General features: G+C 35.1%; 1 protein-coding gene across 30 annotated transcripts in view; it reads right to left on the reverse strand.

Moving 5' to 3' along the window:
• MYBPC1 (myosin binding protein C1) overlaps positions 1–12011 on the reverse strand; it is an 82745-nt gene that overhangs the window by 33277 nt on the left and 37457 nt on the right. For all 30 annotated transcript variants that reach the window (XM_032493517.1, XM_032493518.1, XM_032493506.1 and 27 more), the window contains 6 exons: positions 7062–7228; positions 5925–6057; positions 4309–4433; positions 3260–3365; positions 2155–2321; positions 488–650 (listed from right to left, as the gene is read on the reverse strand). In XM_032493517.1, coding sequence (XP_032349408.1) covers positions 488–650; positions 2155–2321; positions 3260–3365; positions 4309–4433; positions 5925–6057; positions 7062–7228 — 861 coding nt within the window. The remainder of the gene's footprint in view (positions 1–487; positions 651–2154; positions 2322–3259; positions 3366–4308; positions 4434–5924; positions 6058–7061; positions 7229–12011) is intronic.

Raw genomic sequence — 12011 nt, forward strand, 5'->3', positions numbered from 1 at the left:
TACAATTTCAGAGGACATATAGGGGCCCGTGAAGTTCATTCACAATCTCCTAAGAATCCACGGATTCAAGTTCAAGAATCCCTGCCTTACATCTTTGTTAGATTCTAGGATATTATGCACCCCTACAAAAAAAAAGTTGTGGAAAGGTCATGTAACACTTATTAAGGACAGTTAATCCAGTTTGACCAGTTCTTCAGTTAAAATCCAGTAGCATTCCTCTAACCTCATGTTTAGATGGAAAGACCCAGTCAGTGGGTTTTGAAATAACACAGCACCTTACCGTAAAAGGTGCAGGTACAGGATGACAGGTATGACATGACACACAACAGAGCAATCACATACTCTTGCTATTCAGAAGCAAAGAACCAGAAATAGATCCTCTCTCTCTGACTACTCTCCAACATCCTTACCAATCGTGTAACTTAGGAAGCAGAAGAAGTGAAAATGGGGACCCATCCTCACTTTGAGATTGCCCTAGTTTGCTTACCTTCCTTTGTGAACAACTTTTAGACGGTCAGTCTCCTGAACAGGTAGGCCATTTTTAGTCCATTTTCCTGATATATTTTCAGAGATTTCACACTTCAAGCAGATTTCTTTTCCAAGATTTACAGTCTGATCAGTCAGAGGTGTCAATACCTTCAGAGGTTTTACTACAGAAATAAGAGATGGTTATAAGAGCCAAATACAAATTCCAGACAGGCCAAGATGATGTCATTTCACAACAGTATAGTCAGTTTCACTATAACACTTGTTTGGAAAATAATAATGTGTTCCAATGCAATTGATATATTAGGAGACAATTAGAGCAGTCACACAAATTTCATGTTTGTGCATGATTTTATTCACGGCAAAGACTAGGTGAATCCAGAAAACTGCACCCAGCTGAACTGAGCCAGATTGGGTGGCACAAGACACACACATACACCTCAAACAGCTACCAGCTACTTCAGTTCGCCCATCTCAAATGAGCCACCTGTGCATATCAAAGATTACAATTATCCATCCAATTTTAAACAACCTCCTTTTACCACTCCACAATAGCTCACAAGCTGCAACACTACTGATACCACTTCTACAAGTAAATTTCAGGTCCTTTTCAAGGTAAAGTGCCATATTTATTGTAGTATTTATTAACCATTAACATGTATAAAACTGTGCTACTGTTCACTATTACATTCTTATCATTTTTTTTTAAATGTGTCCCTGACAAACTTTTTGAGTGTTGTGTCCTTAACCCCACTTTCCTCATTAGCCCTATGGTTTTTTACTGCATGACTTCATACAGCATAAGTGATTTTTAGAAATGCATACATTACATTATAGAAGGACTGACTATCAAGTAGGATGTGTGTTTTCCGTAAGGCTGTAATTGCTTTCAATGGATAAAAACATCAGTTAAGAATCTGCCTACGGCTGAAAAAACTTTTGATCTTACACTAAAATGGACGTCATTCCATGAAACATAAGGAGTGTACTGAGATTACTTCTGAATAATTCAATGATAATATAAATGGCAACTGGGCTAAGAAAGAAGGAAGAAAGCAGTATTTCTACTCTGTATGTATTATCAATCTTCTTGTGAAATTTACTATTTTAATTTTCATGGCTAACTGGAAAGGACAGACTCTGCCATTAAGAACCAACTATCATTAGGGGGCATTTGGGGAAGTACATGAATTCTCTGATGCCTCTAATTAGCAAATGAGCCCTTACAGTGTTCTCAACTGAGGACTATTAGACTGAGTAACATCCCCCCTAAAATGTGATGGCAGAATGTTTATTTAATGATAGACAGCAAGTTCACCCATGGATTAAGCAAACAGAGGACACATCTAAGTATTTATCACCTATTTATATGGTTTCCAGATTAAAATATTTCTTAACCATTTGGGTACCTTCTCTAGCAGGAGATTTTTATACTTCCTTCCCAATATGGGTACTTCTACTATTAAACTGAGTGATCAGTTCTTTTCTCAGTCTCTGATTGATATGACATAGATACTCAGCTAGAATGAAATCTAATTTTACATAATTTAAAATTTAAAACTGCCACAAGTAGAAATTAAACAGATCGAAATTTTCCTAAAACTGAGTTAATAAACGCAACACCATCAGTAAAACAACTTGGAAGACATCCAAGAAAGACTCACTTACAGTCAACATTGAGCTTAGCAGATGACTGTCCTCCAGTTGTCATTACAGAATATTCTGCAGTATCAGCCTTTGTTGCTCCTTCTATGACCAAAATGTGTTTTTTGCCCTCAACTTTAATGAAGTATCTTGATCGTGGACCAGGGATGATTTCCTCACCATTCTTAAACCTGAGTTAAAATAAATTATATAATAAACTTTATAGAAGACCCTTCAGCAGACAGATACCAGACACTCAAGAACTTTTTGTTGAATTAAAGAATGTATGAATCAATCACTGGATTAATATTGTAGCAAATATTGTCTGAAAAACCACATTAAAAAACATAAGCCCCCTCTTTCCATTCAAGATCAATCAGATAAAGATGCTAAGAGTGGATATTACCCACATTTGGGCTCTGATGCACCCTAGTAAGAATAACATTTTAATGCATTTTAAAGATAGCTATGATTCTAGGTTAGAATGAACAATCTATTCTGTACCGACTACTAGAGATTCCTGCTGCATACTTTACTATATCTCTCAACAAAGCATTTCATTTTAAGATTTGGAATCTTCTAGCCTTTAATTTTGAGGTTACTCACAAAGAACTTGAGAAAACACTTTTCTTCTGACCCCAAAATATGCTTTTTATTTTTTAAAAAATTACTTTAAAGTAACTGGTGTTTCTCAGTCTGAAATATTTTTCCAAGGTACTATAACAATAAAGTGACTAGGAATAAAATGAAAAGAAAAAAAGTTTACTTTTCCACATAAGTGGCCAGTATGGTAGAGTGAGAGTAAGCTTGACACAGAGCATCCGTGGGCTTTGGAGTCAAATAGACCCAGGGAACCTTGAACCATCCATTTATTAGTAAGTGCTGACTTCCCTACATCCTTACCAATATAGATTTCTGGATCTTTTTTTTTCAGTTTAATAGGTGAAAAAAAAAACCAGTATCTTAATGTAGTTTTAGTTATCATTCCTGCTAACACGAATGAGGTTGAGATTCTTTTCATAGGTAGAAAAGCAATTTCCAGTTCTCCAGACTATGAAGGTATTTTCTTTTCTTTTTTTTTTTTTTTTTGGTCTATTAAAAATACACAGACCTCAGGAAAGCTATTTACCATTTTACATTGGCATCATCTTCAGACACCTCACATTCTAATTCCACTCTCTCCCCACAATAAGCCTTCGTATCTTCCAGCTGTTTGGTCACCATAACTGGAGGCTCTGGTGTGAAAAAAGGGAAAATCAGAATTATTAAATGTCCAAAAACTTGTCTTGTGACCCTGAGTTTGTTCACAGATGAAAATCAACAATAAGCACAGAGCTATGGTTAGATGGTGGTGAACAGTAAGTGGGTTTTTAATGATTTTTCTGGGCAAAACAGATAGCTGACAACTCTGGGTAAGTTTTCCCAATTTTTTCCCAATTTTCCCAATTCTTCAAATCAGAAAAATTATTGTTTCAGACAGTAGGCCAAATACATCAAATATCATTTTTTTGGCAAATAAGACACCAGATGGTAGACATTTCTGGTGGAGAACCTATAACCAATACTAAAATTCTTTGATTCTGGTACTAGATGGATGATGAAGATTGCTGAGTTGTCTTTAAAATTTTTTTTCTAAACTAAAGTATAGCTGATGTACAATACTGCAGACTTGCTTCAATCAGAGGGCCTCATAAGCAAAGTGACTCATGGCTTCGTCGACACCCTCCAGCTCTTTTCACAATGTCTTAGTAAATGACGGTCTTCAGTGAGTGCTCTCAGTGCCAATCACTGGCAAAGAGAAATCTATTTGTGATCAGCTGAGTATGTGAAAAGAGGATTATCCAGGAAACTCTGTTAGGTATCAGAAGTTATAACTCGAATAATTATATTGCAAAATACTGCCTGAGCCAAGACCACAAGGCATTTTTACTCAATGCTTTTTTTCCTCCCCTCTGTTTTTCCAATCTTCAAGAAGCCTGAAGATTAATGAGGACGCACAATAACTGCTAGTGTAGAGACGTTTTAGCGTAGCCATCTAACACCCAAGCAAACCATTTCTAGAGGTTCTACTATCTCTGCTCTGGAGCTCAAGAGCTCACAGTTTGACTTCCATGTTAATTCTTAGCCCTGAGAGGAGAGCCATTGGCTCTTGATGACTATAGTAAGAGATCACTTTACCTCTCACAAAGAGCTCAGTGGAACACTTCTCATCACCAGCTGTCACATAATACTCTGCATCATCTGTTAGTGAACAGTTATTGATGAACATGATTCTTTCACATCCTTTATGTTCAAAGATGTATCTGTTTTAAACAGGAGGAAGATAAACAGCCTGTGAGTTTGATTCTATTCTTTATTGCCAGCAAATATGGCTTATAATTCAGCAATGTTTAAAACAGAAATAATCATTTTGATTTGCCATTCATGTAGTCATACCTTATACAGTTTAATGAACATCAAACATGAGAAAAATTTCTATCTTTCTAACACACAATGTAATACAGACGCATATTTACACATATTATTTGTGTTATTTTCTTTTATATACTGTTTTTATTTCAAATAGAAATCAATACTTACATATTTACCATCGAACAATTTTTAATCTATTGTTGGCAAATAGGGTTGGCTGAGATTTTAAACTCTGTACACTAAAAAAGATGATCAATTCATCTACTTTATAGAGGGACAGAGATGATCTTTTCCACTGACTCACTAATTCCACTCCTTGCTAGCACAGTGATACACAGTGGATAAGTGATTATACAATGTAAACAATAATAAGACCTTTATCACCAATATAGACAGTAATTCTACAGAATGTGATATTCTCTTAAATGAACTCAAGAACTAGTGTTATCATATCACAGTTACCATCTACCAAGAAAGAGCTTGAGTATTTGAAATAAAAAACTAAAAGCCGAGAAGACTGCAAAATTTGATTACCTGTGACCTAGATTATGGATGGGTATATTAGGGTATTATAACAGACTAGAGAAAAAGTTCTATTTGGGAAAATTGAGGATTTTACAAACAAAACACTAGACAAACATTTTCTAGATAAAGATAAACAAGTAAAATTATGCTTTTGGTGAATTCAGGCTGCCTTCAAGAGATTAAGATACAAAGCCTCTCTGAGAGTATGAGTGCATTAAGAAATTGGAAATCACCTAATTGTATTACAGAAGTAACAGATTTCAGGATTAAAATCTTTTATAAAGATGCATGTGGCTCCTGTTAACTTAAAAAATATACTGGAGTTGAAAATCTCAGGCTGAGAAGGATCTTTGTACAGTAGTTTCATAATAGACTAGTGATACCATCAGATATCAGGGGTTAGTCTGTCTCCTTCATCTGGGAAAGGGTCAAGAAACAACAAAACACAGGCTTTAGATGCTATGCTGAAAAACAAAAGTTATCTAATTATAAGGTCTGATTGCCAGCTGGTATATGAAATATATATTTCAAATTTTTTCCAAATTTTATTTTTAAAAAACTGGGGGAGGTTTGGCAATGCTCTGAAATTGTCACATATAACCTATAGTGACACAAAACCATAACTAGAAATCACCTGAAATAGTTTGTATAAATTAAAACACAAAATAAGATTTAATTTATACAGTGCTATCATTTTGACAGTTTCAAAATACACGAAAACTTTTCGCTGTCCCTCCATATGATTTTGCATTATAAAGACATAACTAAAAAGTGCTTTTATTCACACAACATTAAATCAAACTACTTTTTGAATTTTTTTTTATAGTAACCACTGATTATTTACAAATCTCACTTACTTTGTACTGGGTCGAATTTCTTGACCATTTTTATACCATTTCACCTCCAACTTTGGATCTGCCAGTTCCACAACAAATCTTACCCTGCCTCCTTTATCAATCTGATATGCAGGATCAAGAATTCTTGCAAAAGCTGGGAGAGAGAAGAAGTAAAACTATGTTAATATGCATATACATATGCTATGAATTTAGATAGTAAATACATGTATGTGAACCTAAGACTAAATGAGAAATTGAGACTGAAGAAAAAAAAATTAGGAACCTTCCAAATTATCCCTTATATTTTAGAATTGTGTCAATTTATAAACAATAAGATGGTTTAAAAATTTGAAGAGAACCCACATGTTTTGGGGAGAAACATAAAAAAAGAATTATTGAAAAGGCTTTAACAATGATAGTCTTAATTCTTCAGGGGATATATAATACAAAGCATTCAAATGAAATTTGTACTTGAAGAACATACTACTCTCCTAATATGATTACTTTCAGGATCATTGGCATGACCACTGGCATGATCGTTGGCATTATCTTTGCACTTCTATGTCACAGGTAGGTTTTTTTAATCATAGAATTTGAGATAATTTCAATGTCTCGTGAGCCTAAATTGAATGCCTTTGACTAACTGAAATAGTAGGCTTATCAATGTTTTTGGACTGTGGAAACCTGCCCAAATATTGGCATTTTTAAAAACTGATACCTTATCGAGTGTGAGAAGTGAATTCCGCGTGCCCCATCGAATGCGTGGAAAAATGTAACAGTAAAACAAAGAGACATACAATCTACTCTGCCCAAAAAGAATTAAGAATTTGAGAGTGCGGGAGAGATGCGGAGGATAAAGGGGCCTCTGAGAAATTCCCAGTAATAGCTGGAATATTTAATATTCCATTATTCGTTGCGTATGGCACTATAATGTACTTTCTGTTACCTTAAATCTTCAGCAGCTGTCTGCTACTCGCTTAGCCAGTCTCGTGCGGGGCCAAGTTAACCAAGAGAAGAGTAAACCCCGCAAACGAAACCCCACCCAGTCCCACCCCAAACTCAGGAGGAAACAGGAAGGATTATGGGATCGGGTTTCCAGTCAGATCTTTCGCCAGCACAGGACACGGTCCCCCTGCCACGCCCCCCGGGCGGGCTCACCTGCGCTCTTCTTTTCCACTCTGCGCATGCGCTTGAGCCGCCTGAGCATCCCGCGCAGGTCAGTGATGCCGTACTGGAAGGCGATCTTCTCGTATTCGCTGGGCTTCGCATTCTTCAGCAGCTCCCACACGTCTACCTCGGGTTGTTCCTCTTGCTGCTTCACCTCCCTAACCGGGGAGAACCATTACCCAGTTTAGTAGCTGACTACTGGCCCTTAAAGACAACGGAGGTCGGAGTCTGGTACCGAGAGTTTTTGGTTCAGTGCTAAAATCTCTGTTTAAAGCCTGAGTACTTCAAGCTGAGAAACAAACAAACAAACAAACAAACAAACAAACAAACAAAAGCTGCTTTGCCTGAAGTCTCAGGGAAACTTCCAGATAGTTAAAGATCAGATATGTTATTTCGCTCTTGTTTTCCTAGTTAAAAATCACAGTATTAGGGGGAGATAAGGATATCAGGAAATAGCCTGAAAATATTTTTTACTTATTTCCCATTTGAAAGTCTAAATATGAGGTGAGATTTTTGAGGAATTTAAGGTCAGTTTTCATCTAGGATATAGGTATTGAAATAAGGATTAAGAACTAGAAGATTTAAATATTGGTCTATGAAAGAAAAATATTCTTTCTACCTTCATTGGTGTGCATACCCTATCTACATATGGAGATGGTATAAATACAGTATTTCAAACGTTTGGATTTTGCAAATACCATTTTTCCTACCGTATTAGTAAATGTGTACATTAACCATTTTTTTGCTTTTTTAATACAAAAAAAGTATTTGAAACTGTGACAAAGGGTGTGTGTGTTTGGTACAGTTATTTTTCACATGATTTGTGGATACATACGCTTTTTAGAAGAAAAACTTTTTTTTCTAAGTTGTCAGAGTAAAAGGAGAAGGAGACCCAAAATTCTCTCATATTTCATCTTAAAGTAATGTCTAGAACATTTCTGGAAGCAGGTTGGGTATGAAATATAAAAATATAAATGTGAAACTATAAAGCAAGTCATTAAGTGTTCCATGAACAAAGTGAAAGTAACTTCTTAGTACAATTATCAAAATTATGACCCTAAATTTTGATCACCAACTAAAGAACATATATAACTAATATATATACATACGATAAAAAGTACATACACTTGTCTGTCCTTATTTTAAAACTAAAAACATGAACCCAAACTCAGGAATAAACACTCTTCAGGGAAAGGGCCTTAGTATAAGTGCAAAATATGATTTAAACTGATTTCCTTCAAGGGCTTAATAGTCCCAATTTTGTGTAAGCTTATTTAACTACTTTTATCAGGTGAATGTGGAAATGGTACAGTGACTACTTACTGTGAATAATGCTGATTTGGATATGATTTTCCAGGAAAACTGGTCAACACATCTTAAACATCAGTGTGAAAACAGATTCATGCTATCATGTTAGCAAATAATGGCTTACATATGTTTTCACTGTCACATTAATTACACCTGTTTCCGAATGTCTTGAGGAAGTACTGAGTTGTAATAATAGGAAGGGGAGGAGAATATAAATATGAATCTAGAGGGGTGGCATTAGGCAAGGATGACTTCTGCATATCTAATTTCCATTGTCATGTAAGTCTTTTGCCCAGTAGAGGAGGATGCTGAGGCATATCTCCTGGAAAATGGAAGGAAGTGAGAGGTCATTGGTCCATCGTAACCTTTGTGGGAAGGACTAACAACACCATTAGGAAAATGTGCCTCTTAAAAACTCAAGATACAACTATTATCTTCATTTCACTGAAATGATAACTACACCCTCTATTAACATGGGGAAAGTGAAAAGCTTAAGAAAATTATCCTGAAGTTGGAATATTGGTAATAATTTGCTCAGTCTACTGAATCTACTGCCTGAAAGCAGTCTAAATATCAAATACACCCTTTAAATATTTTGTAGGAAGTCTTGGAGAATTGCAATTAAAATGTGTATGCATGTACATATGTCTATATTCTCTGTGGGTCTTCCCTCAATCCACTTTATTAATACTCTATTTTTTTGTCACATTCTAGCCTAATACAGGCCCTAAGTTGTAAAATTATGCCATACTATATTGTGTTCAATTTGTATTTCAACCAAGAAGAATTACATACACATTTCCAAGTACCCTCCTGACACTGGTAAAAAGATTTAAAGATCTCAGATTAGATTAAAATAGCTAACAAGGGGCACAAATCAAACATTGAGACATACTTAGCTATGAGGTGAATGTTTATACAAAGGAAGCCAGTAATAAAGATCATCATTTTCGGTGTAATTTCTTACATCAGTTTTGTTGGTAGATTCATAAAACCTCAGATCCTCACCATTTTTTCCATTAAAACACCAAAATACACCCCCACTCAACCACATCCTTAATCTTTTTTTTTTTAAACCATTTGTTTTTGTTTGTTTGGAAGGGTAGGTAATTAGGTTTATTTATTTAATTAGGTTTATTTATTTTAATAGAGGTCCCCAGGACCTCATGCATGCTAAGCACACACTCTACCACTGAGCTATATAGCCTCTTACCCCCACACCACATCCTTAATCTGAACAAATTTTATATACAAGCACCAGTGGCCTTTTGGATATTCCTTCCTTTCCTCTCCATCACTTAGCTGAATCCCAGATTGCAAGGAGAATTCATCATTTTGTACTGGAATGTGAGGTCAAGGCTCCCACCTGTAGCATTTCCTTAACTTACACAGAACTTATCTTTACTTACCATGGTGTCTGCACATGACCCTATCTGCACGGCTACATTAAGTCCCAGTAGGAAGAAAAATCCAAATGTCTATAGGCACCACAGATTCCTTTCCAAGCGTTGGGACAGACCTATATAACGGTCATAGTACTTTCATCTACATCAAGATTTCTATAACTTGATGATCCTAGTGAAGTACAAAGCAGTTATAGAAATTTTATGTAGAATAAGACTTTCAAGTATTTATATAGGTCAAATTCCATAGCAAGATACTGCCCGAAAGATTTGCTCTGATGTAGCTAATATCTATTTGAAATATGCTGGCTTTGTTCAGGGCAGGGAAATCTTTTGTTGTATGGAGATGTTGGTCATAATGGTATTTATTCTGATAGGGGTTTTGCCACACACTATTGGAGGAGTAGAAATGGTAACCACATGTCATTACCACAATGAAAACACATGCAATTCACAAATTAGTAGAAAAACACAATGATTTCTAAAGTTATACTGCTGGATTAGTATAGTATGGTAAATGAATATAGTCTTATGTTAACAACAATCTATGAGTCAAAATCATAATTAGGGGATGTAAAAAAAATGAGAACTGGAGACAGGCTGGCTACCCGTTATTCTTCTAATAATTTTCTTCTTTAGTCATTTTGAGCATTAATCAGATTATTTTTATTCTCCAAACTACTGATAGAACTAGTTTGTCCTTTTTCCTTTTTAATCAGAGCATGGCATTTTATAATCTACTGTATCACATATTTATTGAGTGATTTATGTGTGTGTGTGTATTTTGTCTCTTTGCTAATATCTCTTCAAGGGAAAATGTCACATTTTGCAGGGCATTGAATATTTATTTGACACCTACTATAAACCAAGTCCTTTACATTTAATTCCCACAATAATTCTCTTAAGTTGTTTTTATTCTCCAAATTTACAGATATGGAAAACAAATCTCAGAGAATATGTATATAATTTGACCAAAATCATGTAATTAGTAAATGGAAGGGTTGAGACTCCATGTTTTAACCATTACCTTTTCCTTTCCACAAATGTGTATTTACCCTTTTCTGTATGCCAGGTGCTGGAAGGCACTGGGTTTCTTTTTCTCACATCACCTAGCATTATATTCTATACAAAGAAAGCATTTACTATTTTCCTGGTTGAGTAAATGATTGTGGGGCGGGGGGGGCTCTCTTGTCTTCCTAAAGTGGCAATTTGTGTTAAAAATTGAGGTGCCAACTTCCAAGGCAAGATTCAGAGTGGGATTTCTCATGTGGAGTCACAGGAAATTAGCTGACTCAGGAAAGGGAAACGTGGATTTACGTCCTTGCTCTGCCTCTAACTAGCTGTGTGACTTGGGGTAAGTCACTCAACATCTCTGGTCTTTGGTTTATCACCTGCAGAACAAGGAAAAGTGAGGCTCACTTAGTTATCTTCATATCCTACTGCTTTAAATAAATTTTGGGAATTAAAAAATATTGAGACTAATGATCATTTGAAGTCTCAAAAAAAGGAAACATGTTTTCGATATTGCCAAAGTCTATTAATTGGCTAATATCTATATGGTTATTAATAAATGGCACCTGTCAGTATCTCTATTCTCAAACCAAGTGTTTAGAACTAAATGAAAAATTTATAGGGACTTGAATAAAGCCATCCAACTAAACTGAGAATGAACACAAGCCCTATTTATTACTACTTATAATTTGTTGTAAAGCACATCTGTACTTACGTCTCTATAGGACCCAAAGAAAGCAGAAAAATTAATAAAAAGTGAACCTAAAAAGCTAAATGTAACCTGATATCAATATTATATATTAATTTAGAATGACAGTTTTACTGTTTATTCACAAGTTTGGTAGATAAACACAATCCCAGCAGAAGTCATTTTCTGTTTGTTGCTTCTGCACTGTAGCAAATATCTAGACATGTATAACTTTATATTTGACATGCAAAAAATGTAGTATATGATTATGTATATGCAAATATATGGGCAGAAATCCTATAAAATGGTTATGTGCTAAATATCCATAATAAAAATGTATAAATTTTATTGCAAGAAAGAAGAATGTTAAGGATGAGTGAGTGATAATACCACTTATTTCCATTTTACTACTATATTACTACTACTATATGCACATTTTTGGGACACTTTAAACATCTCCAAAATAAGGATGTACCTTATCAGCAACAGTGTGTCATAGCAAACTATCTGGAGTAATTTTTTTTCATTGCT

This window comes from Camelus ferus, chromosome 12, assembly GCF_009834535.1.
Source record: "Camelus ferus isolate YT-003-E chromosome 12, BCGSAC_Cfer_1.0, whole genome shotgun sequence".
In the NCBI taxonomy this organism is placed as follows: domain Eukaryota; kingdom Metazoa; phylum Chordata; class Mammalia; order Artiodactyla; family Camelidae; genus Camelus; species Camelus ferus.